The sequence below is a fragment of the Perognathus longimembris genome, chromosome 3 (assembly GCF_023159225.1).
Source record: "Perognathus longimembris pacificus isolate PPM17 chromosome 3, ASM2315922v1, whole genome shotgun sequence".
Lineage (NCBI taxonomy): Eukaryota > Metazoa > Chordata > Mammalia > Rodentia > Heteromyidae > Perognathus > Perognathus longimembris.
Genome location: NC_063163.1, coordinates 73,727,178 through 73,752,054, shown reverse-complemented (window position 1 = coordinate 73,752,054; position 24,877 = coordinate 73,727,178). Strand labels below are relative to the sequence as shown.

At 54.5% G+C, this 24,877-nt stretch overlaps 3 protein-coding genes across 3 annotated transcripts; all 3 read left to right on the top strand.

The window, feature by feature from the left end:
- The first annotated feature begins 6,381 nt into the window (after positions 1-6,381).
- Yju2b (YJU2 splicing factor homolog B) lies at positions 6,382-14,111 on the top strand. The gene is given in 11 exon segments (XM_048342401.1): positions 6,382-6,436; positions 7,515-7,697; positions 8,243-8,296; positions 9,317-9,399; positions 9,923-9,978; positions 10,621-10,638; positions 10,641-10,680; positions 11,557-11,699; positions 11,817-11,989; positions 13,235-13,373; positions 13,510-14,111. Coding segments are annotated over 10 exon segments (1,185 nt in total). The 5' UTR covers positions 6,382-6,436; positions 7,515-7,694; the 3' UTR covers positions 13,986-14,111.
- A 783-nt stretch (positions 14,112-14,894) lies between these two features.
- Positions 14,895-18,129, top strand: Mri1 (methylthioribose-1-phosphate isomerase 1). Its single transcript, XM_048342407.1, has 6 exons — positions 14,895-15,050; positions 15,133-15,371; positions 16,088-16,263; positions 16,795-16,971; positions 17,054-17,278; positions 17,913-18,129. Exons 1-6 carry the CDS (start codon positions 14,919-14,921, stop codon positions 18,053-18,055), a joined length of 1,092 nt encoding a protein of 363 aa, XP_048198364.1. The 5' UTR covers positions 14,895-14,918; the 3' UTR covers positions 18,056-18,129.
- Positions 18,130-19,078: 949 nt separating this feature from the next.
- On the top strand, positions 19,079-19,983 carry C3H19orf53 (chromosome 3 C19orf53 homolog). Its single transcript, XM_048342418.1, has 3 exons — positions 19,079-19,222; positions 19,296-19,351; positions 19,735-19,983. The coding sequence occupies exons 1-3, from the start codon at positions 19,117-19,119 to the stop codon at positions 19,870-19,872; spliced, it is 300 nt and encodes a 99-aa protein (XP_048198375.1). The 5' UTR covers positions 19,079-19,116; the 3' UTR covers positions 19,873-19,983.
- Positions 19,984-24,877: the final 4,894 nt, after the last annotated feature.

Sequence of the window (24,877 nt, the reverse complement as noted above, 5' to 3'; positions counted from 1 at the left end):
CACAGGGCGCAGGTGAGGGTTAGTGAGGTTTTCCTTTAAAAGTATGGACTGTTCACTTAGGGTCATTGACTTTTGATCACAGAATAAGAATTACTAGACAAGTCACGATAGTAAGAAAATTTGGCAGAGGTTTATTAAGTAAGCAAGCAGGCAATCAGACAAAAAGCAGACAGACAAACAGAAGGGCAGGAGCACACTCTAATCAAGTGGGAGGAAGAGAAAGAGAGACACACACAGCTCCTTGGCTGCTAGGGGTATTTATATAGTAAAGGCAGGGGGTCTGGCTTCATAGCTGTGCAAAGCTAGGTGTTCCATCTTTGCTCCATCACTCCTGGTATTACTTTCTGAGTTTCTGGATATTTGGGACATTTCTTCCAGGTAAGAATGCATCCTGCCATAAAACAGATCCTTATCCTTGAGATAAGAAGGTGCCCCGTTATCTGCATTTTGGAGCAGGAGGTTGCTTAAGTTTGGGGGAAGCATTTTTCTCTGGAAGGAATACACCCTGTCCGGCAAGTGTTTACTCTTGGAGTGAGGAATGCATCCCTTGGGAAGGAATGCGTTCTACTGTCTCATCTATCTCTGAAGCAAAGATGTCACTTCTGTGTTTCTAAATGTTTGTGAGTTGCCTTTTCCAGGCTAAAGTGGTCCTGTCTCATTTTCCCCTCAATGACTTTGGTCCCTTCATCTTTTTTTTTTTTTTTTGCCAGTCCTGGGACTTGAACTCAGGGCCTGAGCACCGACTGTCCCTGAGCTTCTTTTGCTCAAGGCTAGCACTCTACCGCTTGAGCCGCAGCACCACTTCTGGATTTTTCTGTTTGTATAGTACTGAAGAATCGAACCCAGGGCTTCATGCATGCTAGGCAAGTACCACCCAGCCACATCCCCAGCCCAGGGTCCCTTCATCTTAAGGGAAGTAGAGGAATGAGTATTCCTTTTTTATTTTTGGCAAGTCCTGGGCCTTGGACTCAGGGCCTGAGCACCGACTGTCCCTGGCTTCTTCCCGCTCAAGGCTAGCACTCTGCCACTTGAGCCACAGCGCCCCTTCTGGCCGTTTTCCATATATGTGGTGCTGGGGAATCGAACCGAGAGCTTCATGTGTAGGAGGCAAGCACTCTTGCCATTAGGCCATATTCCCAGCCCCAGGAATGAGTATTCCTGTGTATGCTCACCATGCCTCATTTTCCCCTAGTCTGTCCTGCTTCCGACTCACTGAATACCCAGCTCACACAGAGAGAGGGGAGGGGAAGGGAGAGCCTGTGGCTGGTGCAGCTGGGGTTCGCACCCGAGGTGGCTTCCCAGCCAGGGACCCCTCCACTGCAGCTTCAGATGACCAGCCACCCCTCTTCCCTTCCAGGATGAATAAAGTGCAGAACTTGATAGAAGTGGTAGTTGACAACAACACCGTGCATTGTTCCTTTCAAGTGGGCTGATTTTCCATGAATTTCAATTTTATTATTTAAAAAAAAAAACAGTGGGGTACTGGGATGGAACTCAGGGCCTCAACTGTGTTAGAAAAGACATTCTAGGGGCTGGGAATATGACCTAGTGGCAAGAGTGCTTGCCTTGTATACATGAAGCCCTGGGTTTGATTCCTCAGCACCACATATACAGAAAATGGCCAGAAGTGGCGCTGTGGCTCAAGTGGCAGAGTGTTAGCCTTGAGCAAAAAGAAGCCAGGGACAGTGCTCAGGCCTTGAGTCCATGCCCCAGGACTTGATACATTGTATATTGTATATATGTCTACCTGACCTAGAGAAGGGATAGAAAAACAGGACGTAAGATATCACAAGAAATGTACACACTGCCCTACTATGTAACTGTACCCTTTTTGCACAACACCTTGTCAAAAAATTTGTGTTCAATTAATAAATAAATTTTTTTTAAAAAAGACATTTTACCACTTAAACCACGCCCCTTGTCCTGGAGCCACGCCCCCACCTCCAGGACACGCCCCTGCTGCGGAACCACACCTCTTATAAAGGACCACGCCCCAGATGCCAGGACACGCCCCCCATCGCGGAACCACGCCTCTTAAAGGCCACGCCCCTGCGCTGGCGTCACGTTCCCGCACCGTGGTCACGCCCCCATCTCCAGGGCACGCCCCCATCGCCAGGGCACGCCCCCTGCCGCTGAGCCCGGAGGATACGAGGCCAGCCAGGCCTTCCGTTCTCCTCCTCGCGCTTCTCTTGTACCTGGATGACAGGTGTACACCACTGCATCGCTATTGGCCGCTGTGGAGACGAGCTGTGTGAGCCTCCCGATTTCCACCTCCGGGGCGGGATTTCAGACGAGCCACTGCGCTCGGCTGGTACTTCACTTTTCCAAAACATAGACTTTTATAGCTCAAACGCAAACCGAAGGCTCCCTCTGGCGGCAGTGTGGAGAATCGAACCCACGGGGAGCCCCAGCTAAGGGCTGGGAAATCTGCAGAGGGGAAGGCAGAGGACTGGAACAAACAGACCCTCCACACCCCATGTTAATGATCCACCTGCCTTCTGTGGACGGCTGAAGGGAGGGGGGGGAGAACGAGAGTGGAAGGGAGGCGGCCAACCCTGGCTTTCATCCCTAGCACCAATAGCAATCAATCAAACAAATGAACCAAAAAGAAAAGAAGAAAAACGCAAATGGAAAAAGAACCCGCATTCAGCAGAGAAGTCTATTTTACTTGAAAAACACAACCGATGGATTCGAACCCCTTTGATGTCCTCAGCCAGGCACGATGGTTCAGGACACAACTCCCCAACAGCTCAGGTGCACAAAGTGGCCCTGCTTAGTGGTGGGGGTGGGGGAAGGGGATCTGGAATCTAAATGCATTTCGCATCAGGCAAATCATTCTGGGCTCACTGAGAAAATGTTCTATTTAAAGAAATCCTGCTGTGACCCCTTCGGTAAGGAATAATTAGTCACCACTGAGTCATTTCTGCGAAACTCAGCATTGCAGCCTTGCCTCAAAAAGATTTGGCTTGGAGAAGTCAGGTAAATTATAAATAGATGCGGTGAATAAATTATAGAGTACTCAAGGGAAAAAGAGGAAAGGGGAGTAAAACTGGCCAGTGTTTCTAAGCGTCATCCGCTCTGGGCATCCTTTAAAACCACCTCCTCCCCCTTGATCAGTCCCTGGTGGCTGTCATTTGATTTTAAAGGCTCTTAAGGGCCAGTCGGCAGTAGCTCACACCTGTAATCCCAGCTACTCTGGAGGCTGAGATGATGTGAGGATTGCGGTTGAAAGCCAGCCCGGGCAGATAAGCTCATGAGACTCTCACCTCTAATGAACCAGCAAAAAAAGAATGGGAGTGAGGCTGTGGCTCAAATGGAGCAACACCAGCCTGGAGTGAAGAAGCTTGGGGACAGTACCCAGGCCCTGAGTTCAAAGAGCCAGCACAAATTGAAAAAGAAAAACAAAAAGCTCGCCCAAACTTGACCTAGTTAAACCAAAACAAGGGAGGGGGGGCTCCACCCCTGGTTTTCATGACAACCGAGGGAGTCTGGGCGGCCCCTGCGCACATGTGCCCCAAGCTGACACTGGCAAAGAGCCCCTGGCACAAGGCTAGGATTCCCTGTCACCAGAGAATTAGAGTCCCAAAGACCCCATGAGGGATGCAAAGTTCGTTTGGGCTTCCACTTTGGGGTAAGGAAAACCCCTCCCCACATAGTTCTGGACAGTCCCCATCAGGTCTCCTTACCTCAGTTTCTCCACTTGTAGCCCAGAAGTTCACACAGAACAACAACTAATAATAATAGTAATAATTCTATTGAAATTGGTGTTGGTTGGTTTTCTCCTGCCAGCATTGGAGTTTGAACTCAGGACCTCAAGCTTGCTACCACTAGACCCAGGCCCCATGCCTTCCAGCTCTACTTATTTTCTTCAAACAGTTGTACAAAGGGGTTGCAATGTAACATGTCCATGTATGTGAACAATATAATTTGATTAGTCACTTCTTCCACTTTCTCCTATCCCATTATTTTTTGCATTTGTTATTTTCAAACGAGAGTCTCCCTTTATGCCCAGGCCTGGCTGGACTGTCATCCTCCTATTTGTCCTTCTCTGTGTCATTGGTGATGGCCAGTAAGCACCACTGCACCCAAGCATTGAGTGAGATGGTGTCTCTCAAACTTTCATGCCTCAGCTGACCTGCAACTATCTCTTTAGTCCCAGTATCTCTCCCTGTCATGCAGCTGGGATTCCAGGCTTGAGCGGTCGGTCCTACAGGCCTGGTGAAAATGTTTTAATAAGGGTAAAGTGGAGGATGGGGGAGAGTTCTAGAGGGGGTGAGTTTGATCAGAATATATTGTATACATGTATAGAAATGTCACAATGAGACATCTTTTGTACAACTAATGTAACCTAATTAAGGAAACATTTTTTTAAAAAGTTTCTCTGGGAGCTGGGGATATGGCCTAGTGGCAAGAGAGCTTGCCTCGTATACATGAGGCCCTGGGTTTGATTCCCCAGCACCACATATACAGAAAACGGCCAGAAGTGGCGCTGTGGCTCAAGTGGCAGAGTGCTAGCCTTGAGCAAAAAGAAGCCTGGGACAGTGCTCAGGCCGAGTCCAAGGACCAGGACTGGCCAAAAAAAAAAAGTTTCTCTGGATCCCCATGTTAAACACATACAAGGCAAAGTTCAGATGCTATGAACACAAGGTTTAGCAAGAATAAAAAGAGCTCATGCTGGGGTGGGGATATGGCCTAGTGGCAAGAGCGCTTGCCTCGTATGCTTGAAGCCCTGGGTTCGATTCCCCAGCATCACATATACAGAAAATGGCCAGAGGTGGCGCTGTGACTCAAGTGGCAGAGTGCTAGCCTTGAGCAAAAGGAAGCCAGGGACAGTGCTCAGGCCCTGAGTCCATAGGCCCGGGACTAGAAAAAAAGAAAAAGAAAAAGAAAAAAAAAGAGCTCATGCTTCTAGCTTTGTGACCTAGAAGATTTTACCACTGTGATGACAACAGTGCAAGAGAACTTGTTTCTGAGGACTTCTACTCAGGGATAAAATCTGGCTCTGAACATTATTTTTAAATTTTCTGTCGGCCGTAGGACTTGAACTCAGGGCCTGAGCACTATCCTTGGGCATGTTTTTGTTCAAGGCTAGTGTTCTACCACTTTGAGCCACAGCCTCATTTTCAGTTTTCTGCTGGTTAATTGGAGATAAGAGTCTCACCGACTTTGTACCTGGGCTGGCTTTTGAATCACCATCCTCAGAACTCAGCCTCCTAGGGGGGGAAAGGGAAAGGGGGAGGGGGGTATGAGGGACAAGGTAACAAACAGTACAAGAAATGTATCCAATGCCTAACATATGAAACTGTAACCTCTCTGTACATCAGTTTGATAATAAAAATTTGAAGAAAAAAAAAAAAAGAACTCAGCCTCCTGAGTCACAAGGATTACAGGTGTGAGCCACCAGCGCCCATATCCAAACAAATTAGTAGTGTGGACTCTTTTCTCCACTTTTCACAGTGTCTTTGATAAATCGCCACTTGGCACTAGTGGTCCTCTTTGTTTTTTGTGGGTTTTTTTTTTTTTGTTTTTTTTGCCAGTCCTGGGCCTTGGACTCAGGGCCTGAGCACTGTCCCTGGCTTCTTTTTGCTCAAGGCTAGCACTCTGCCACTTGAGTCACAGTGCCACTTCTGGCCATTTTCTGTATATGTGGTGCTGGGGAATCGAACCCAGGGCTTCAAGTATAGGAGGCAAGCGCTCTTGCCACTAGGCCATATCCCCAGCCCTAGTGGTCCTCTTTGAATCCCAATCCCAATCCCAGGACCCTAGCAGTCATTAAGGCAGCTAATAGCCATTGAGTGGAAGAACCCGATTCTGGCTGGACACCCGTGGCTCACGCCTGTAATCCTAGCTACTGCGGAGGCTGACACCTGAGGACCGCAGTTCCAAGTCAGGTTGATCTGGCTCAATCTCCAGTTAACAAGCAGCAATCTGGAAGTGGAACTGTGGCTCAAAGTGGTAGACAGGCCCTGAGTTCAAGCCCCAGGACCAACACACACACATTCACACGATATTTTTATGGACTCTGAAATCTGACTTGTCACTTTTACCAAGGATAAAATATTCTTTCCTGCTCCCAAACACTTAAATAAAATAAGAACTGTTCCTCGGACCGTCATTACCGGCTCACCTGAACCCAGGGTTTGAGCAGGACAGAGCAGCTCTTGGGCGGTGTCCGAAAGCGGACCTCGGATTGGTCCTCCCGGGATGGGCGGTGGCGTGGGCGTGGCCACGAGACGTACGCACAGCTGGGCGGGGCCATCCCGATCAGTCCACTAGCGGAGCAGGGAGCCCGCGGCGTCTTAGGACACGCAGCCAATCAGCGCAGCCGGATTGCCTCGCCCCGCCTTCGCGCCGCCGGCGAGGAAGACGCTACGCAGTCCTGCAAGCCCAGGCGCACTTCCGGGACGGGCGTCGCGCTGGATCTGGCCGAGGTTCGGTGAGTGCGGGCGGGGCGCAGCGCCGGGACCGACCGGCCGTGCTCGGGGTGGCGGGGCCCTGCGGACAGGAGCCCAATGCCTGGAGCCCACCCTGGGTCCCGTGGGTGACCCTTGACCCCAGTCCCCAGGGCTCGCCTTCCCTCGCTCTCACCGGTTCATCCGTGGGACAACAAAACCGAGGCGCCCGATGGTGGCCGGGTCACGAGTGGATTTTTGTCATTTGATGCCTGAGGCAGAACCGCCAGCAGCCAGGTGATCGAGAAACTCCCCCCCCCCCACCTTCACCCGCACCCTCCAGTCCTGACAGCAATCGGAGTGGGTGGATACGTTGATCAAAGTCTCATTTTAGAGATGGGGAAAATAAGGCACCACGACAGCCCCGTGGCTAGGGGTCGGTATGGGTGGCGATGTCAGGTGAAATGGGGTCAGTGATTCTTCGGGACCCTAAGGATTATAGTTCATTTATTTCCCTGTGTTCATCACAGCCCGGCCACCACCGGGGGACACTCAGGCCCCTACTTCTTTCCATCCATCGGAGGACTCCTTCACGATGGAGGGGGGGTGGTGCTTTGCACCCCATCAGATTTTGGAGGGCTCTGAGGCACCCTGCCCATGCCAGCTTGCCACAGGATGCATCAGAGCATGTGCTTAAGGTGGTAGAAAACCAAGTAGCCAATTCAAGATTTTGTTGTTTTCGAGATAGAGTCGCCCAGGATAGCCCAGGCTGACCTTAGACTCAATGCTCCTGCCTCCTCCGCAAGTGGGAGGCCCTAGATTCAATCCCCAGAAATGGCAAACAAAATGGGGGGGGGGGGGTGTGTAATAGGAGAGAGAGATTGAGATTACCAGGGGACAGTGATGCATGCAGGAATATTTAAAGAGTTCCCACGGGCTGCTGGGGGGGGGGGGGGAGGGCAGGAATAGGGTATCAAGGTCAGGGTGGGGACACCATGGGACATGGTAAAAGCTGGGCCAGGTTGGAGTCATGGAGGGAGGTCTCAGTTGTGAAATCCGCACTAGCCACAGGATAGGCACAACTGACTGCCTTTCTTCCTCTCTCTCGTCAAATCAATGCAGATCTTGGGTGTCCCCTCCATCTTCCAGGAGTCTCCTCTGTGTCAACCCCACCTTTTGCCCCCCCCCCACCTTTGCAGGAAAACTGTAGTCTCTTTGCCAAGCTGGGCAAGTGGGCAGGACCAAGCAGTGCCCACCTCACAGTGACCACCCCACAGGCTAGGGCTCCAGAGAGCTCCCAAGATGGTGAGTAGCTAGTCCTGCACCCCAGAATTGCTGTGAAGTCTCTGTGGGGTCCTAGAAGTAGCCCCATTCCTCTCCTTCCCAGTGTGCTGAGAAGCTTATTTCAAACTCAATGTTTTCTGGCTACCATAATCACCCAGGGAATTTGTTTTCTTTGTTGTTGTTTTTTTATTAATTTGGAGTGGATTTGAGATGGGTGGGGAGGTGGGGTCTCACTGTGTAGCCTGAGCTGGCCTCAAACCCATGATCCTCCTGCCTCTCTGTCTCCCTAAGTGCTGGGATTGCAGGCATGTGTCACCACATTCATGTGTCTGCCTGTATTTCTTCCTGTCCATTACATCACAGCTACCCCCAAAAAAGTGTGAAAGACACTACTGGAGGGAAGTCTGATTCTTATGTGAGTTGTACAAACTCTGGTGGCCACTCAGTGATGAGGCACTGGACCCAGTATATTGAGGATGTCCCCCCCATATCCCATCCCCCTGTGTACCCCTCCCCCAGAGACACTACTATACACTCCCCTGACCTATCTCTGTGCTGCTCTGCAGGGTGAAAGGAAAGGCGTGAACAAGTACTACCCCCCGGACTTCAACCCAGAGAAGGTAAGGGCCCCTATCTCCTCCCTCCTCTGTCTCCTCCACTCCACAAGGCACTGGGTCCCCACACCCCAAGCACCCAGGGCCAATTATCCCAAACAGTATCCTGAACACAGGTGGCAGTTTCTCCATGGGGAACTTTGCCTGTGTATCTGAGGAGAGAAGTGGGGGGACCAGCACCCAGCCTCACTGGATCGGTAGGGTATTAAAACTAAGCACCTGCGGGGCCCAAGAAGTGCCCCCTAGTGTCCTCACTCAATCAAACCATGAGGGGACCAATCATGATTATCCCCGGTTGTCAGATAAACGGGCTCAGAAAGGCAAAATTGGGGTGTTCCCCCTTCTCCCTCCCTTCCCCGGGCAAGATGGCATCCTCCTTAAGCTCATCACCAGAATGGAGAAGCTACAGACTCAAACACTACAGGTCACTGGCTCTTTGTGTTTATGGACGTGGCCAACCACAGATCAGAAATGGTCAGAAGTGGGCTGGGGCCGTGGCTCACGTGGTGGATGCAACTAACTAGAGATGAGACCTTCAGAACCAGGATGGGGGTGTAGCTCGAATGGTGGAGGCCACCAACCACAGATCAGAAACAACCAGGCTGAGGGGTTGGCTCAGGCATTGGGGCATGGCCTGCTGGGTACCGGAGTTTTGGCTCAAGTGGTGGAACCGCTGCCTCCCAAGTGAAACACCCTAAATGTGGAGAGCGTAGTGACAGTGTACATAGCTGTGACAGCGAGTGACTTGCAGACAGAAAGATTGTGGGATTTTCTGTGTGGACCCATAGTGTCCTGCAGTTTTTGTGTCAGCGGCATCCTGGATCCCATCCTCCTCAGATATCAAGTGAGGACCAGTTCCTGATGCCAGTCCTCTGCTTCACCAAGAGGTCTCTGCCTTCTGCCTAGCTAGATGCCAGGCTAGGGCATCTCCCACCCCATGAGACTTGTCCCAGGGTGGTGGGGCCTTGGAAAGCCTGCAATCCCCCAGATGAGAAGTGCTGACCTATTCTCTTCCCTCTGCCCTAGCATGGCTCTCTCAATCGCTATCACAATAGCCACCCCCTTCGGGAGCGGGCTCGGAAGCTGTCACAAGGAATCCTCATCATCCGGTAAGACTCTGGCCTCCCCTGAGGACTCCCACTGTATGTGTCACCCTCACTAGCCAAGCATTACAGGGCCAAAGCAGAAAACTTTCATATTGACTGTTTCAGTCAGCTATAGCCACATAACAAAAGCACAACATTGGTTATTGCCAACAAGTCTGGAAGCCTGTGTTGGGCTGGGCATAGAAGTCTCGATGTCTTTGGGGATAACTGGCCAGGGACTGGCTGGTCCCACAGGACATTGGCCTGTGCAACTGGGCTCTGTTGCATGTTGCTTCTCAGCTTGCAGTGGGCTAGCCTGGGCTTCTCACACAACAGTGTCAGGGTCTCAAATCAGAGGGAACAGAAACAGCTCTGAGGCCAAGGCTGGGACCTGTACACTGTCCCGGGTAGGACCTGGGACATGGTCATGGTTCCAATGCAAAGGTCACGCTCCTCCTGGATAAAAGAGCTGCTGAGAGACACTGGGAAGGAGGGGGAAAGCACCAGGACGGGCTACAGCAATAAAGATAACCTTGTGCTTCTGCAGATTCGAGATGCCATATAATATCTGGTGTGATGGCTGTAAAAACCACATCGGCATGGGTGAGCTCTCCCGTCCCCTGCTGTGCCCCCCAACTCAGCCATATCCATGGGGATCCCCTGTGACACATTTGCCTGCTCTCGGCTAATGATCAGGAATCAGGTGTGCAGATTACAGAGTGATTCGGAAACCAGGCCCTGTGGTTGTGACCCAGTCTCTGCCCTGTGTCAGTTTACCTGTCTGTAAAATGGGCAAAAAAAAAAAGAAGAAAAGGCTAGGTGTGGTGGTGCACACCTGTAATCTCAGCACTTGGGAGGCTAAGGCAGAAGGGTGATGAGATCAAAATGAGCATGGGCTCCATGAATAGAACACTGTCTCAAAAAAAGGAAAAAAAAAAGGAAACAAAACTAAGCATTCAGGAAAGAACTAATGAGAGCCTGGCCTTGTTCCAAATGCATCCCTGTCCAGCAGTCTTTAGGAGGGTCCATGAGGTCCTTACTGTTGAGTAGACAGGAGATGAAGATACCCTCCCCACCCCCGGGGGTGAGGTGCCTGGCCTGAGGCTACCCGGCACACAGGTGATAGCAGACTGGAACCCAGCCCTCCAGCTCCCACCCACACCCTGACTTCAGCACCTGCGCCTCCAGAGCAGGGGTATCGCCTGCTCTACTGACCAAGCCCACCCTCACTCCCTGTTCCCCCAGGTGTTCGCTATAATGCGGAGAAAAGAAGGTTGGACATTACTACACCACCCCAATCTACAGGTAGGGGCGCCATGCGACTCCTGGGGGATCCACAGTGGGGACAGCAGGTGATGGAGTCCACAAAGACATCTGGTGTCCATTTGGGCATGATCTGCCTAGGGCCCTCTGTGGCTCCCACCTACCCAGCCCCAGCCCAGCTTGGGCACTGCCAGCCCCTCTGTGTCCCCCCAATTGCTATACAGCCTCCTTCACGTGCTGGATTTTGCTAGCGAGATATTCACCACTTGAGCCATGCCCCCAGCTCTTTTTGCTTTAATTTTTCAGATAGGGTCTAGGGCCAACCTGGACCACAATCCTCCCAATTTCTGTCTCCCCAGTAGCTGGAATGACAGATGAGCCCCTACAATGGGGGGCTTTTTGAAAGCAGGTGCCCCCCACACTGTGTGCTCTTCCCCAGGGTGGGACAATGCTGTACAATACCCCCACAATGCCCCAAGCAGGCACAAGGCTGGCAGAACAGGTCTTGGGCAAGTTTGTGACTAGAATGACTAGAAGGGCAAATTGGTGGATAAACAAACATAAGAATGAAGAAGCCAATTTCATTTCTTTGTGTGTGGGTGGCAATCCTAGGGCTTGAACTCTGGGCCTGGGCGCTGTTCCTTAGCTTCTTTGCTCAAGTCTAGTGTTCTACCACTTGAACCACAGCCCCTGTTCTGTTTGGTGGTTAATTAGAGATCAGATTCCCACAGACTTTCCTGCCCTGGCTGTCTTCGAACTGTGATTCTCAGTTCTCAGCCTCCTGAGTAGCTGGAACTACAGGCGGGCACCACTGGCACCTGGCTCCAGCCTCGCTCTTGGGGAGAGGTGTGTATGTGTGTGTTCATTTGCACACTGGGCCCGGGGTCCAGGGCATCATGTGAGCACGGTGTCCCCCAGATTCCGGATGAAATGCCACCTGTGTGTCAATTACATCGAGATGCAGACGGACCCTGCCAACTGCGACTATGTGATCGTGAGTGGTGCTCAGCGTAAGGAAGAGCGCTGGGACATGGAGGACAATGCACAGGTGCTGACCACAGGTGAGCTGCAGTCCAGCCACCTCCTCCCCTACCTCCTCCTCCCTCTCCTCCCTGCCACTCTGAGGGAGTCCAGGCCACCACCCCACACCACCAACTATGCTGCCCTGGGCCTCACAGAGCATGAGAAGAAAGAGAAGCTGGAAACCGATGCCATGTTCCGCCTGGAGCATGGGGAGGCGGACCGCAGCACACTCAAGAAGGCCCTGCCCAGCCTCAGCCTCATACAGGAGGCCCAGAGTGCCTGGAAGGATGACTTCGCCCTCAACAGCATGCTACGCAGGAGGTTCCGGGTGAGCTGGGATCCGCGGGCGGGGCGTGGGTGGGCGGGGCCTGTGGAGGGGAGGGGCCAGGGGCGGGGCAGGGACATGGGATGAGAAAAGCCTGGGAGAGGAGGGTCCTTTGGGAGGGCAAAGACATGGGGTGGGAGGGTCCTGGGACGGAGCTCTTAGATGGGCGTGGTAGAGGGCCGGGCTCAGATCCCAGATCTTCTGCCTCTTTTGCTGGGATTGAGCCCCACCTGTCCAGTGCCTATGCAGCTACTGTAAGAAAAAGACCGGAGACAGAGACAGATTTGCTGTATAAACAATTTCGTCACTCAGAGGCTGGAGAGAGTAGGACCATGATGCAGGGCCTCATCAGATTCAGTGTCCAAAGATGTCCCCTTCCTCCTCGTACCTTGTAGCTGTTTCTTCATGGCAGAAGGAACAGACAGGCTCTCACCAGCCTCCAGTACAGGGCAGAATCTCATTCATGAGGACACCTCTGTGGGGCAGGCACTAGACAGCTGAGCCACGTTCCCAGCCGTGTGTGTGTGTTAAACTGGGGCTTCCACTCAAACCTTTGCACTCTCACTTGGCTTTTTCTGCTCAAGGCTGGCACTCTACCACTGAGTCACACCTCCACTTCTGGCCTTTTGCTAATCAATAGAAGATAAGAATCTCATGCATTTGTCTGTCCAGGCTGGTTACAAACATCAGTCCTCAAATCTCATCCTCCTGAGGATTACAGGAGTGAGCCACCTGCACCCAGTTCCCCAGCCCTTTTTCTGGAATGAAGATAAGCTCTCCATTACTTCCCTGACATGCATTTGGACCACCATCCTCCACCACTTTTACTTCCTGCTATAGCTGGGATGACAAGCATTCTCCACCGTGCTCTGCATAGTGTTTGCCTGGAACCTCAGTCCTCCCAATCTCAGACCTCAGCTCTCAATCTCTCCACCCTCCTACTCAGCTAGGATGTCAGGTTATTGACAAGGGGTCTCAAGTGTATGTCCAGGTCAGCTGGAACCACACTCTTCCTGTTCTCAGCTTCCCAAGTAGCTGGGATGACAGGTGTAAGCCACCTGGATTAAGATTCTACACAGGGGACAGGAATGTGGCTCAAGAGGTAGAGTACCTGCCTAGCAAACACAAGGCCCTGAGTTCAAGTCCCAGTACCAACACAACACACAGAGAGCGTGGGGGCAAAACTGAGCCCCTGAGGTCCCTTCTCTGACAGCTGCCCCTTCCTGAGCATTGTCTCCCGACCCTCAGGAAAAGAAGAAAGCCATGCAGGAGGAGGAGGAGAAGGACCAGGCCTTGCAGGCCAAAGCCAGCCTGGCCATCCCGCTAGTGCCTGAGACGGAGGACGACCGCAGACTGGCCGCACTGCTCCGGTTCCACACCCTGGACTGTGAGTGAGGGTTGGGAAGGCAGGTGGTCTAGCCTTCTGCAGGTGATGGGTGGACCAGAACTCTGTGCATGCTCCACCCCCAGCCACGCCCCCAGCCCTGGGCAGTCCTTCAGCGCCCTGTCCGGTCTCCCCACAGCCTATGAGGACAAGCAGAAGCAGAAGCGGTCAGAGGTCATCAGCCGCTCCTGGTTCCCAGCAATGCCCGGGCCTGGGGCCACCAGCAGCAAAGCCATCGGTGTCCTGAAGAAGCTATCCCAGGCTCGCAGGGCCACGGTACCCACCAGCTCGCCCTTTACCGTGGGAGACCTGGGCATCGTGCGACGGCGCTGCTCCCAGGACGGTCTGGAGACTCCGCCGCACCCCGAGAGCCCCAGCCCTGCGGAGCCCCAGGGAACCGCACAGGACCTACCAGCACCCCTCCAGGACTGCCATCAGGACACTCCCCAACCCAGCAGGCCGCAGGTGGAGCCTCAGGACAAAGCCCTGGCTCCACCAGCCCCCTCCCTGGAGATCGCCGCACCCCGCAGACCTGGAGACTCCCCAGATGCCCCGCACCCCGATGGCCCCAGCCCCTCGCTAGTAGCTGACTACTCAGGCTCTGAGAGCGAGTGAGGACGGCTACGATCCCGGAGACCCGGACACAGACTGCAGCCCTTCCCACACCCCGCCTCCCCACAATGAAGTTATTTATTTGGTCTTGTTGACTGGCGCCCCCACATTAAAGCCCTATTCATTGTCCCCTTGCTATGGGTTAGTGCACATATGGGAGGAAGCGCTCTCCTCCGGGCAGGGGATCGGGTCTGAAGATGGGGTCCAGGCGGGCTTCCTGGGAGAGGCGGCCAGGGAGGGGGATGGTGGAGTTCAGCCACCGAGGCTTCTGAAGGAAATCTGGGCCCAGCACCTTTGGCCTTAAGGAGGGGCGTTGGTGATTACAGCCATGGGGCCCAGGGCGGCCTTCGGGGCGGAGATGGGTCTGCCAGGACTCCCGCCCACCGGGTGGACGCTGCCACTGGGCTTTGCAAGGGATGGGCAGGAGTGGAGGGAAGAAGGCGGATCTCTCCCTGCTTTCCAGGGGGTTGCAGGGAGATGCTCGGCCTCCCTGAGTAGCCAGCCATGGGCGGGGCGGGGCGCACGGCCTAATGTCCAGCAGGCACTCCATAATTTATGCCGCTTTGTAATGCCCGGAGCACCCACCGGTGACTCTGGCCTGGTCAGGGGGGCTAGCCCACAGAGGATCCGCCGAGTTGGCTGGAACAGGCACCTCCTACCCGTGACCCCACCCACTTTCCGGGCGTATGCCACGCCCCTACACTATGGCTCTGCCCCTCTGTGTAGCTACCTGGGCCTCTGGAGCTGGAGCAGCTAGTGCGCATGTGCCTTCATCTTCGGGAAAGCTCCACCCCCCGCACAGCCGACCCCGCCCACCCGTACTCGCTCCAGCGGATATCCGCCTGCGCGCTTTCCCACGGAGGCCACGCCCCTCCGCCGAAGCCACGCCCCCTCGCGTGTCCCGCCCGCCCGCAGGAGCTTTATTACCTCCGCGCCATGGCGCTAGAGGCTATCCGGTACGCTCGGGGGTCGCTGGAGATCCTCGACCAGCTGCTGCTGCCCCAGCAGAGCCGTTACGAAGCGGTGGGCTCGGTGCAGCAAGCCTGGGAGGCGATCCACGCCATGAAGGTGAGGCGGGGGTCGGGGGCCGGGAACAGGGCCGAGGCCGGAGGTAGAGCCGCACTCGGACACCCCGATCCCGCCGGTCCAGGTGCGGGGCGCCCCGGCCATCGCCCTGGTGGGCTGCCTCAGCCTCGCGGTGGAGCTGCAGGCCGGAGCCGGAGGCCCGGGCCCAGCTGCCCTCGCGGCCTTCGTGCGGGACAAGCTGAGCTTCCTCGTGTCCGCGCGGCCCACCGCCGTCAACATGGCCCGCGCCGCCCGCGCCCTGGCCCACGCCGCGGCCCGCGAGGCGGAGAAGGAAGGCGCCACGGAAGAGGCGGTCCGGGAAAGGTAGGGACTTGCACCCGGGGAAAACTGAGGCTCGGCGGGATTCAGCCCCCTTGCTTCTGCCCCTTGCACAGCTCGTTCACCGAGGTCACCTTACGAGATGCCCAGCCTTCCTCCACCTTTCCCCTCCACCTCTTCTCTTGACTTTTCCTCCTGCTGTTGCTGCTGCTTCCCCTTCCTCTTTTTGTACTACACCTAGGGCTTGAACTCAGGGCCTGGGCTCTGTCCTTGAGCTTTTTAATTCAAGGCTGGCACTCTACCACTTGAGCCACAATTCCACTTCTTCTGGCTTTTTGTTGCTTCATTGGAGATAAGAGACGTTCTTGCCTGATCTGGCTTTGAACTATGATTCTCAGATCTCAGCCTCTTCAGCCCGGCCTTCTTGTGTGCTCTTGAGGAATGTTTGTGTAGTTTCCTGCGTTCTTTCCTATTCCCTGTCTTCTTCCTTCTCTTTCCAGCCACATCATTCCTATCAGTGTTACTTGCCTCCAGCTGCCTCAGGGCCCTTGCATGTGCTGCTGCAATCAATACACAAATCTCCTGCTCTACATTGGCTGACTTGGACACTTTTTTTTTTCATTTTATTATCTGTCCCTCTGCCCACCAGCTGGCACCGTTCAGTAACACAGTATTTGGGCCAGGTTGAACCAGGCAGAGAGGAAAGCTGGGGTGAACTCTGAAGCCCATGGCTGATACTGAAGGGCCCTTGTCCACCACAGAGTGATCTGTCTCGCTGAGGACATGCTGGACCAAGACCTCAAAGACAATCAGCGCATCGGGGACCTTGGAGCCCACCACCTCCTGGAACGAGCAGCCCCTGGGGGTGGTAAAGTGACTGTGCTGACACACTGTAACACCGGTGCCTTGGCCACCGCTGGCTACGGCACAGCCCTGGGTGAGTTCCTGTCCTTAACCACCACCGATTCATCCCTGCTATGGAAGGCTGGGAAGTTAAAGGAAAGCCTGGCTGATACCTTGAGACCCTGTTTCATAAAGGAGGAGGAACCAAGAGGGAAGAAGGTGGTGTTGAGAAGAAACCCACAAAAATAACAACAAATTAAGACTAAGGGGGCTGAGGCCAGGAGAAGGGGCTTGGCAGGGAGGGACAAGGCCAAGTTCAAATCAGGTTGGGGCCTGCAGATGGGGTACAGCCAGATGAGGGAGTGGCCAGGTTCCCATAAGGTAGGGGCTGGGGCGTGGCCTGGATGGCAAAGTTCAGATTGAGACCAAGGAGGGGTGTGGCCCCCGTTGGGCGTGGCCAAGCTCAGGTCCGGTTGATACCCGGGAGGGGGAGTGGCCAAGCTCAGGTCAGTGGGCCTGCCTGCTTGGTGGGTGGCCTGGGAGATACAGCCCTCACCATTGGGCCACATTGTCCCTCCTCGCCTTCCCGGGCCCTCCTCCTCCTCCTCCTGGCGGACCACCGAAGGTGTGATTCGCTCCCTGCACAAGCTGAACCGTCTGGAGCATGCCTTCTGCACCGAGACACGTCCCTATAACCAGGGCGCCCGGCTGACAGCCTTTGAGCTGGTGTTCGAGCAGATCCCTGGTACCCTCATTACCGACAGCATGGCGGCAGCCGCCATGGCCCACAAGGGCGTGTCAGGTGAGCAGGCGGGGCACAGGTAAGTTGCAGGCACTGGGGGTGCTGCATGCCACACCCCCAACTTCTCACCCCCACCCTTCAGCTGTCATTGTGGGCGCCGACCGCGTGGTTGCCAATGGTGACACAGCCAATAAAGTGGGCACCTACCAGCTAGCCATTGTGGCCAAACATCATGGTGTCCCCTTCTACGTGGCGGCCCCCAGCTCCTCGTGCGACCTCAGGCTGCAGACTGGCCAGGACATTGTGATCGAGGAGCGCCCAGGCCACGAACTGACCGACATCAATGGGGTCAGGATAGCCGCTCCCGGTAAGCTGTTGGACAAGAGGGGTCACAGGAACAGGAGTGGGAGTGGGGTACGAGGCAGCAACAACCATTGCCCAGGATTGGAACAGCTCAGAGATCAGAGGTCAAGGTCTGAATTGACAGCTACCCAACTACACAAGAAACAAGGATGGCTGGGCATGGTGGGGCACCACTATAATCCCAGTGACTCTCAGGAGGCAGAAGTAGCATTCCCCCCTCCACCTCCCTCCTTGGAGGCCAGCCCTGGCAAAATTAGCCAGACATGCAGACACACTTAAAACTAAGGGACTAGAACTATAACCAAAAAAAAAAAAATTACTAGAGCTGGAACAGTAAGTCACCTGCTTTTATACATTTTTTTTTTTCTGAGCTAGTGCAAAGGTCCTGAGTTTGATGCAGAGATCTTTAGAGCATACAGGCAGCAGTTAGGTATGTTGAATAGACCAGGACTGTCAGGGGCATCTAACTTTTATTCCTGGGTTTGCAATTTTATTTCATGCCTTGCAATTTGGGAATGATGATTCCCAGATTTTTCAAGGAGTCTCCAGCCCCAGCAACTACTGTGGTAGAGACAGTAACCAGGCTGGGAATTTACAGACTCAGTTGCCTGCTCCTTACCTCCTTCTCTCACCTACAGGAATTGGGGTTTGGAACCCAGCCTTCGATGTCACACCCCACGAGCTCATCACTGGAGGGATCATCACAGAACGAGGGGTCTTTGCCCCCGAGGAGCTCCAGGCAGCCCTAAGTGCCACTGTCCCCTCTGGGGGAGGACCCTAGGTATCCCTCAGATGTCACCAGCCCAGCTCTCCTACCCTGCCCCCATTCCTCAGGGTTTATAATAAATGTCTTGAACAGATTACTCCCAAGCTGACCCTCCTCTCTACCCACAGATCCTTCTGGAAGATCGTGGTACAAAGCCAGTCCTGGCAGGAAAGTCCATGAGACTCTTACTTCCAGATTAAACACCAGAAAGCCCCAAAGTGGCGCTGTGGCTCAAGTGACAAGAGCCACCAGCCTTGAGCAAAAAAAAAAAAAAGTCCAAGGGCAGGGCCCAGACCCTGAGTTCAAGCCACAGGACCAACATGCGCTCACAAGAATGTAGACTTTAAAATTTTTATCTTTAAAGAAGTAGAGCCAGGGATGTGGCTTCAAGCCTGCCATGTGTTAGACCCCAAGTTCATCCCTCGCAATAATGATCATAATAATAAAATAAGTCACAATCACTGAAGTTTTGATAACCCCGTTAAACTTTCTACTCTGATGTGAATTCCCCATTTTTTCCTTAGCCTGAAGCCAGGGATGCCATTTCAGAATTTAAAGTTTAATAAAGCATCCACTCTTTGTAAATGTTACATTCTTGCCAGTCCTGGGGCTTGGACTCAGGGTCTGAGCACTGTCCCTGGCTTCTTTTTGCTCAAGGCTAGCACTCTGCCACTTGAGCCACAGCGCCACTCCTGGCTGTTTTCTGTACATGTGGTGCTGGGGAATTGAACCCAGGGCCTCATGTATACCAGACAAGCACTCTTGCCACTAGGCCACATCCCCAGCCCATGTTACATTCTTAAACATCTTCCTTCGAGGGCGGAGCGCAGTCCTAGCCGCGCCCCGCCGCCTCCCGGGCGCCCTCACGCTTTCCTTCCCCTCTGTATCCCGTGAGTGCCTGCGCCCGCCCGCCCCACTGCATCCCATGAGGCCTCGCGCCCTCCTGCCCCTCTGTATCCCGTGAGCCCTCGCGCCCGCCCGCCCCTCTGTATCCCATAGTGCCTGGCGGTTTCCGTCGGCTCTGTCCCACCTCTTCCGGAGCGCGTAGGTCCGCCCCTTCCGGCGCGTTCCCCATCATGGCTCAGGGGCAGCGCAAGTTCCAGGCTTCCAAGCCCGGAAAAAGCAAAAAGGCGGCGGCGGCGGTGGCGGCGGCGGAGCGCAGCCGGGGCCTGAAGAAAGGCGGTGAGGAGTGGGCCAGGGACGGGGGACGTGGGCCCGTGGCTCCCCAGCCTCATACGGGCTTATCTCTCTCCAGCTCGGGTAATCGCCCCCAAGAAGGCGCGCGTCGTGCAGCAGCGGAAGTTAAAGAAGGTGAGAGGGGGGTGGGAGTGGGGGCGCCGAGCCTCAGTTTCCCCTGTGCCAAGAGCGCACTCAACATTCGGCCGGCAGGAGTGCAAGGGGGTGTTGACCTGGAGCCGGCGCCGGGTGCTCACGCTTGGAATCCCGGCTAATCAGGAGACAGAGATCTGAGAGGTTCACGGTTCGAAACTAGGCCGGGGCAAAAAAAGGTCCGTGAGACTGAATCTGCAGTTAAGCAGCAAAAAGCCGGAAGTGGGGCTATGGCTAAGTGGTAGCCCCAGGACCGACTCACACACAAAAAAATTGGAAATATGATGAGAAAGGCTTTGTGTGTGTTCGGGCCGAGACAGAGACAGAGTCCCTACCCGCGTCCGTATGACCCCCTTGCCCCTCAGGACCTTGAGGTGGGGATCCGGAAGAAGATCGAGCACGACCTGGTGATGAAAGCCAGCTCCAGCCTGCCCAAGAAGCTGGCACTGCTGCGGGAGCCTGGCAAGAAGAAAGGGGCCGCCGCCAGCCCCGCGCCGTCCTGAAGGCCCCCTGCGCCTCCTCCTCCCCTCGGGGGACCCACAAGGACTGCTGTGCCACTGGGGTCCCCACTGTCTGCACTGCCTTAACCCAGCAATAAACTTGCCCCTCCTGTCCTTCCTGTTGTTTGCCTTCCTGTCCATCCTGGGCCTGTGCGCTCTGGGCCACCCCCAGCCCAGGGCTGGAGACTACAGCTCCACCATCACACACCATCCACTGTCAAGGGTGGCCAGGGAGGAGCGCCCCCCCCCCCCCCCCGCCCCGCTTTCCTTGGTCTTGGTGTTGCCTCCATAAGGGCTTTGAACCAGACCATTCTAGTACCTTCCACATGTCACCTGCACCTAGGGATGCAGAGCCAGCATTGAAGCCTAGGTGGCAACTTCCTGGTGCCCCTCAATGGTTCTGTATGTTCACTGCTGGCATCCCAGGCCTCCCCTGGCCAGGCATGGTTGCTTGGCTCCCCCTGTTGTGGGCTGCATAGTGTGATTTTTGTCTTCCTCAGCCAGGCCTGCCAGCACTAGAGCTGGTGACGCTGAGGCAAGCTGGTGATGTTTTGTGGTTCCTGGATTATGACTTAAACTCAGGGCCTTGGGCAACAACTCTACCACTTGAGCCAAGCCCCTACCCTGGAAATTTGTCCTTGCTATCCTGGTGGCCTCTGCTCTCCTGGCCACCAAACCCACCCTGAGTGCTTGCTTTGTTCTGTTCTGATCTTGTGGTGCCAGTAGACTCAGGAGGCTGAGGCAGGATTAGGAATTATGAGATCCACCTGGGCTCCATAGTAAACCCACTTAAAACAAGGGAGGGAGGACCAAAACTGGAGGTTGAATTATATTGTGTGGTGCTTGGCATGTGGGTGCTGCGCCCCCCCCCCGGGGATATGTGTGTTACAGGCGTGGTCCCCTGCAGTGGCAGTGTTACGGGGTGCTGGGGGGCTTGGGAGATGGGGCCTGGCAGAAGCCATGGGGCCCTGCCAGGCTTCTGTCTGCTTCCTGGCTTGTGCCAGCTGTTGTGACATGTGCACACCCATTGTTGTCCAGTGCCCACACCTCATCCCCATGGGGAGGGGGCCACTGGGTCTTGAACCAGAAGCTCCAAAATCACTTACCCTTCATCCCTGAGTGTTTTGGTACAGTCATGCCCCTCCCCCCCTGCCGTTAGGGCAATTCCTCCCCTAGCAGAAGTCCCATAGAATGGAAAGTGAGTTCACAAAAAGAACTTTCACTCCAAAATAAATAGCCTTGACTTAACATCTTGAAAGAGCAGGGGCTCTGGTAACACTTGCTGGGAAGCTCATTTATGAGTGTGCCTCCCATCAGTTTCCAACATGGGGAGGGAGCAGAAGGGTAGGAGGCAGGCACTAGGCCTAGGGGCCCCCAGTGGGTAGGAGGTGGCAAGCTTTGCCTTCCCCCTGCTCCTGAGAGGAGGGACCCAGACACACCTTTAAGACTTTGACCTCCATAATGGGGTACCAGTCCTTTGTGTTGAGTGGAGGGAGGGACTCCCTGCCCACTCAGAATACATGTCCTTTTTTTTCCAATCATAGGGCTTGAACTCGTCCTGGGCACTGTCCCTGAGCTCTTTTGTCCTAGGCTAGTTCTCCACCACTTTGAGCCACAGTGTTTTCTGGTGGTTCATTGGAGATTAAGAGTCTCACACGCTTCTGCCCAGGTTTTGAGCTGTGGTCCTCAGGTCTCAGCCTCCTGAGTAGCTGGGATGACAGGTGTGTCTCTTGATGCCCACCTTGCCCCAGGCAGCGTTGACCTCTGACTAGCAAGTATGGTCCACATCCCTTCTCCACCCCAAGCCTGTATGCACCTCTCTGCAGGCCACTCTACCCCCTGCACGTTGGGTTGAGGTTTCTGTTTTACTGTGGCACTGAGGATGGGAACCCAGGGCTTCAGGGTGCAGACAGATGCTCCCCACTGAGCTACCCCCATCCACCCATCATCTCACTGCCATCACTCTGTGGCTTTGAGCCTCTGCTTTGCGCACCCCAGGACCTTTGTCCATAGTAGGCTGGTGCTCTACCTGTGGAGCCACAGATCCACTTCTGGCATTTTTGGTGGCTCATTGGAGATTCGAGTCTCACAGACTTTCCTGCCAGAGCTGGCAGCCTCCTAAGTAGCTGGCATGAGCCACTGGCACCCACTTAGCTTGAAAATTCTATTTGAACATCTCTGTCTGGATTGGGGAAGGCTGGATTAGGCATCATCTATGGCATCTGTCACCTGTCTCTGCCACGAGGGGGCACCCTGGCCTGCGCCAAGGCCTGCTCAGGGTGGTGGCACTCAGGCTAGCCTAGGAACTTTGTTGATGTGTGTGTGTGCACACGCGCATGCACGCGCGTGCATGTGTCTGGGGCTTGAATGCAAGGCCTGGGCTCAGTCCCTGAGCTTTTGTGCTCAAGGCTGGCACTCTACCACTTGAACCACAGCTCCACTTCTGACTTTTTGTTTTTTCACTGGAGATAGTCTCATGGACTTTCCTGCCTGGGCTGGCTTTGGACCTCAATCTCTTGAGTATCTAGGATTACAGGCATGAGCCACAGCGCCTACCCACCACCCACTCAGGGTGGGGAAATCAGAGGCTGAGCTCTGTCCTGGGGGGCTGGGGTGGGCATTTGGGCACCTCCCTTGGCAGCTTTCTTTTGGCCATCCCCTTTCCCGAACCCCATCTTGGCTTTTCAGACTTCACTGTTCTCTCTGCCTGCGCCTGCCTCCCCACGGGGTCTGGAATGCCCCCCAGCCCCTGGCAGGGCGGGGTGACGCTTTGCCTATGAACTGGGGTTTCAGAAAAGGAGGTGTGTGAGACGCTGACCCAGCAAAGGCCTGGAAGGCAGCCGCGCTGCAGGGCTGGCCCGGAACAGCCATAAAGACAAAGACCCCGTCCTCTCCTTACCTGAGCCTCCAAGGAAGCCCCATTCCCTCCACAAAGTCGCAGGGGGAAGGGGGGAGCACACGAGTTTGGGGTCAGGAGCTTTGCATGCCCAGACGGTGAGCTCACCCCCACCCCTTGCCAGCGGGAAGAAGGCAGTGCTCGCTGGTGTCCCCAGAGGGGAGGAGCTGACTGGCCAGAACCCAAGCTGCCACCTCCCTTTTCCTAAAAGTATTTTTAGCCAGGGAAAAGCTTGAAAGAAACCTGGGCGCTTCACCCAAGCTCCCAGGGGCCTTTCCGACACTTCTGCCCTGCAGTCTTTCCCCCTCCCCCACCTCCAGGCGGTGTGGCCTTGGGCGGTGTTCTCACCCTCTCTGAACCTCCTTTCCTTACTTGTAAGGGGTAGGAGCACAAGGTTGTCCTTCCCAGCCGTGAATGGGGTGCTGTCCATGATCAGACTTCTTATCAGAGGACTAAAGTAGTGCACCCAGCCCTAAGAGTCCCCATTTTCTGTTCTTCCAGCCTCCCCTCCTCCCTCCATGGTTGAGCATCTCAGGACCAGCCAAGGCCTGGATTCTACCTTGAAAAGAGTTCTGAGGAAAGGACCGGGGTCCTGCTTGTCATGAAGCACCCTAAATCCCTCCTGCTCCCCAGTGCCCCATAGTTACATCCAAGTCGCCCCCAATACCTTTGTAAGAGAAGGCCCAGGCTGGGGGCGGGGCTCCCTGTGGGTGTGGCGGGGCCATGGGCGGGGCTATGTAATAGGGTGTGTTTCCTTCTGGGTGTGGCTTGACAGACAGTTGCATGGTTTGGGGTGTGGTTTGCTGTTTGAGGGCGTGGCTCTGGTGGACTAGATACAACATGGTTTCCAAGCTGTTTGCTGTTTGGGGGCGTGGCCTGTCACCTGGCTCCCCCCCCCCCCCACTCTGTGGACAAGCTCTGCCCTGCCCCTGCCAGGCCCAGGGTTCCAAGGACCCAGGGCTGCAGATTGGTCTCCCTCCCTCCCTCCTGTGACTTCCACCAGGCTGGCTCTTCCTGCAGGGTGACTTCAGGCCAGCAGCTTCCTCTCCCAAACTCAGTTTCCGCTTCTGAGAAATGGGGGTGGCACTCACATTTGCAGCAATATGGGAAGGTTAAAACTTGCTCTTGTGTCTCAACACCTAGGGCCACGCCTACCTGCTACAAACATCTCATTAATAATAATGATTATTATTATTGCTATTGCTCTTTCCGTGGTTCCCACTGTGGAGCTCTTGGCTTCTTTTTTTTTTTTTTTTGGCCAGTCCTGGGCCTTGGACTCAGGGCCTGAGCACTGTCCCTGGCTTCCTTTTGCTCAAGGCTAGCACCTGCCACTTGAGCCACAGCGCCACTTCTGGCCGTTTTCTATATATGTGGTACTGGGGAATTGAACCCAGGGCTTCATGTATATGAGGCAAGTGCTCTTGCCACTAGGCCATATTCCCAGCCCAGCTCTTGGCTTCTTAAGACCAGCAAAGTCTGTGAAAATAGAACGCAGCTCACATGAGACACATACAACTTTTGGAGGGTTTTTTTTGTTTGTTTGTTTTTTAATGTCAGTTCTCTGGGCCTGAGCACTCTGTTCATGACCTTTTCTGCTGAAGGCTGGAGCTGCACCACTTGAGCCACTGCTCCACTTTTGGCTTTTTGCTAGTTCATTTGAGGTAAGAGTTTCATGGGCTTTCCTACTTGGACTAGCATTGAGCCAAAATTCTCAGATCTCGGCCTCCTGAGTAGCTGGGATTACAGATATGAGCCACTAGCACTAGGCCCACATTCAACTTTGGGGGTTTTTGTTTGTTTGGTTTGTTGGCACAGTCTATACTGAGCTGTAACTGCATCCCATAAGCACCCCCACAAATACACATTTTAAATATCTTCATATGCTAGGTGCTGGTGGCTTGTGCCTGTAATCCTAAACTACTCAGGAGGCTGAGATATGAGGATCGCAGTTCGAAGCCAGCCCAGGCAGGGTACTATATGAGACAAAAGTGTCCTATAAACCATATGAAACTACTCAACAAAACAGAAGTGGCACTGTGGCTCAAGTAGTAGAGCACTAGAGCAAAAGAATCCCTGGGACAGTGCCCAGGCCCCAGAGTTCAAACCCCAGGA

Bases quoted from the DNA above. Each gene is read 5' to 3' on its own strand.
- Mri1 (XM_048342407.1), top strand. From the start codon at position 14,919: ATGGCGCTAGAGGCTATCCGGTACGCTCGGGGGTCGCTGGAGATCCTC. The intron at 16,264-16,794 runs GTGAGTTCCTGT...GGACCACCGAAG, and splicing joins TGGCTACGGCACAGCCCTGG to GTGTGATTCGCTCCCTGCAC. The intron at 17,279-17,912 runs GTAAGCTGTTGG...TCTCACCTACAG, and splicing joins GGTCAGGATAGCCGCTCCCG to GAATTGGGGTTTGGAACCCA.
- C3H19orf53 (XM_048342418.1), top strand. From the start codon at position 19,117: ATGGCTCAGGGGCAGCGCAAGTTCCAGGCTTCCAAGCCCGGAAAAAGC. The intron at 19,223-19,295 runs GTGAGGAGTGGG...ATCTCTCTCCAG, and splicing joins CCGGGGCCTGAAGAAAGGCG to CTCGGGTAATCGCCCCCAAG. The intron at 19,352-19,734 runs GTGAGAGGGGGG...CTTGCCCCTCAG, and splicing joins AGCAGCGGAAGTTAAAGAAG to GACCTTGAGGTGGGGATCCG.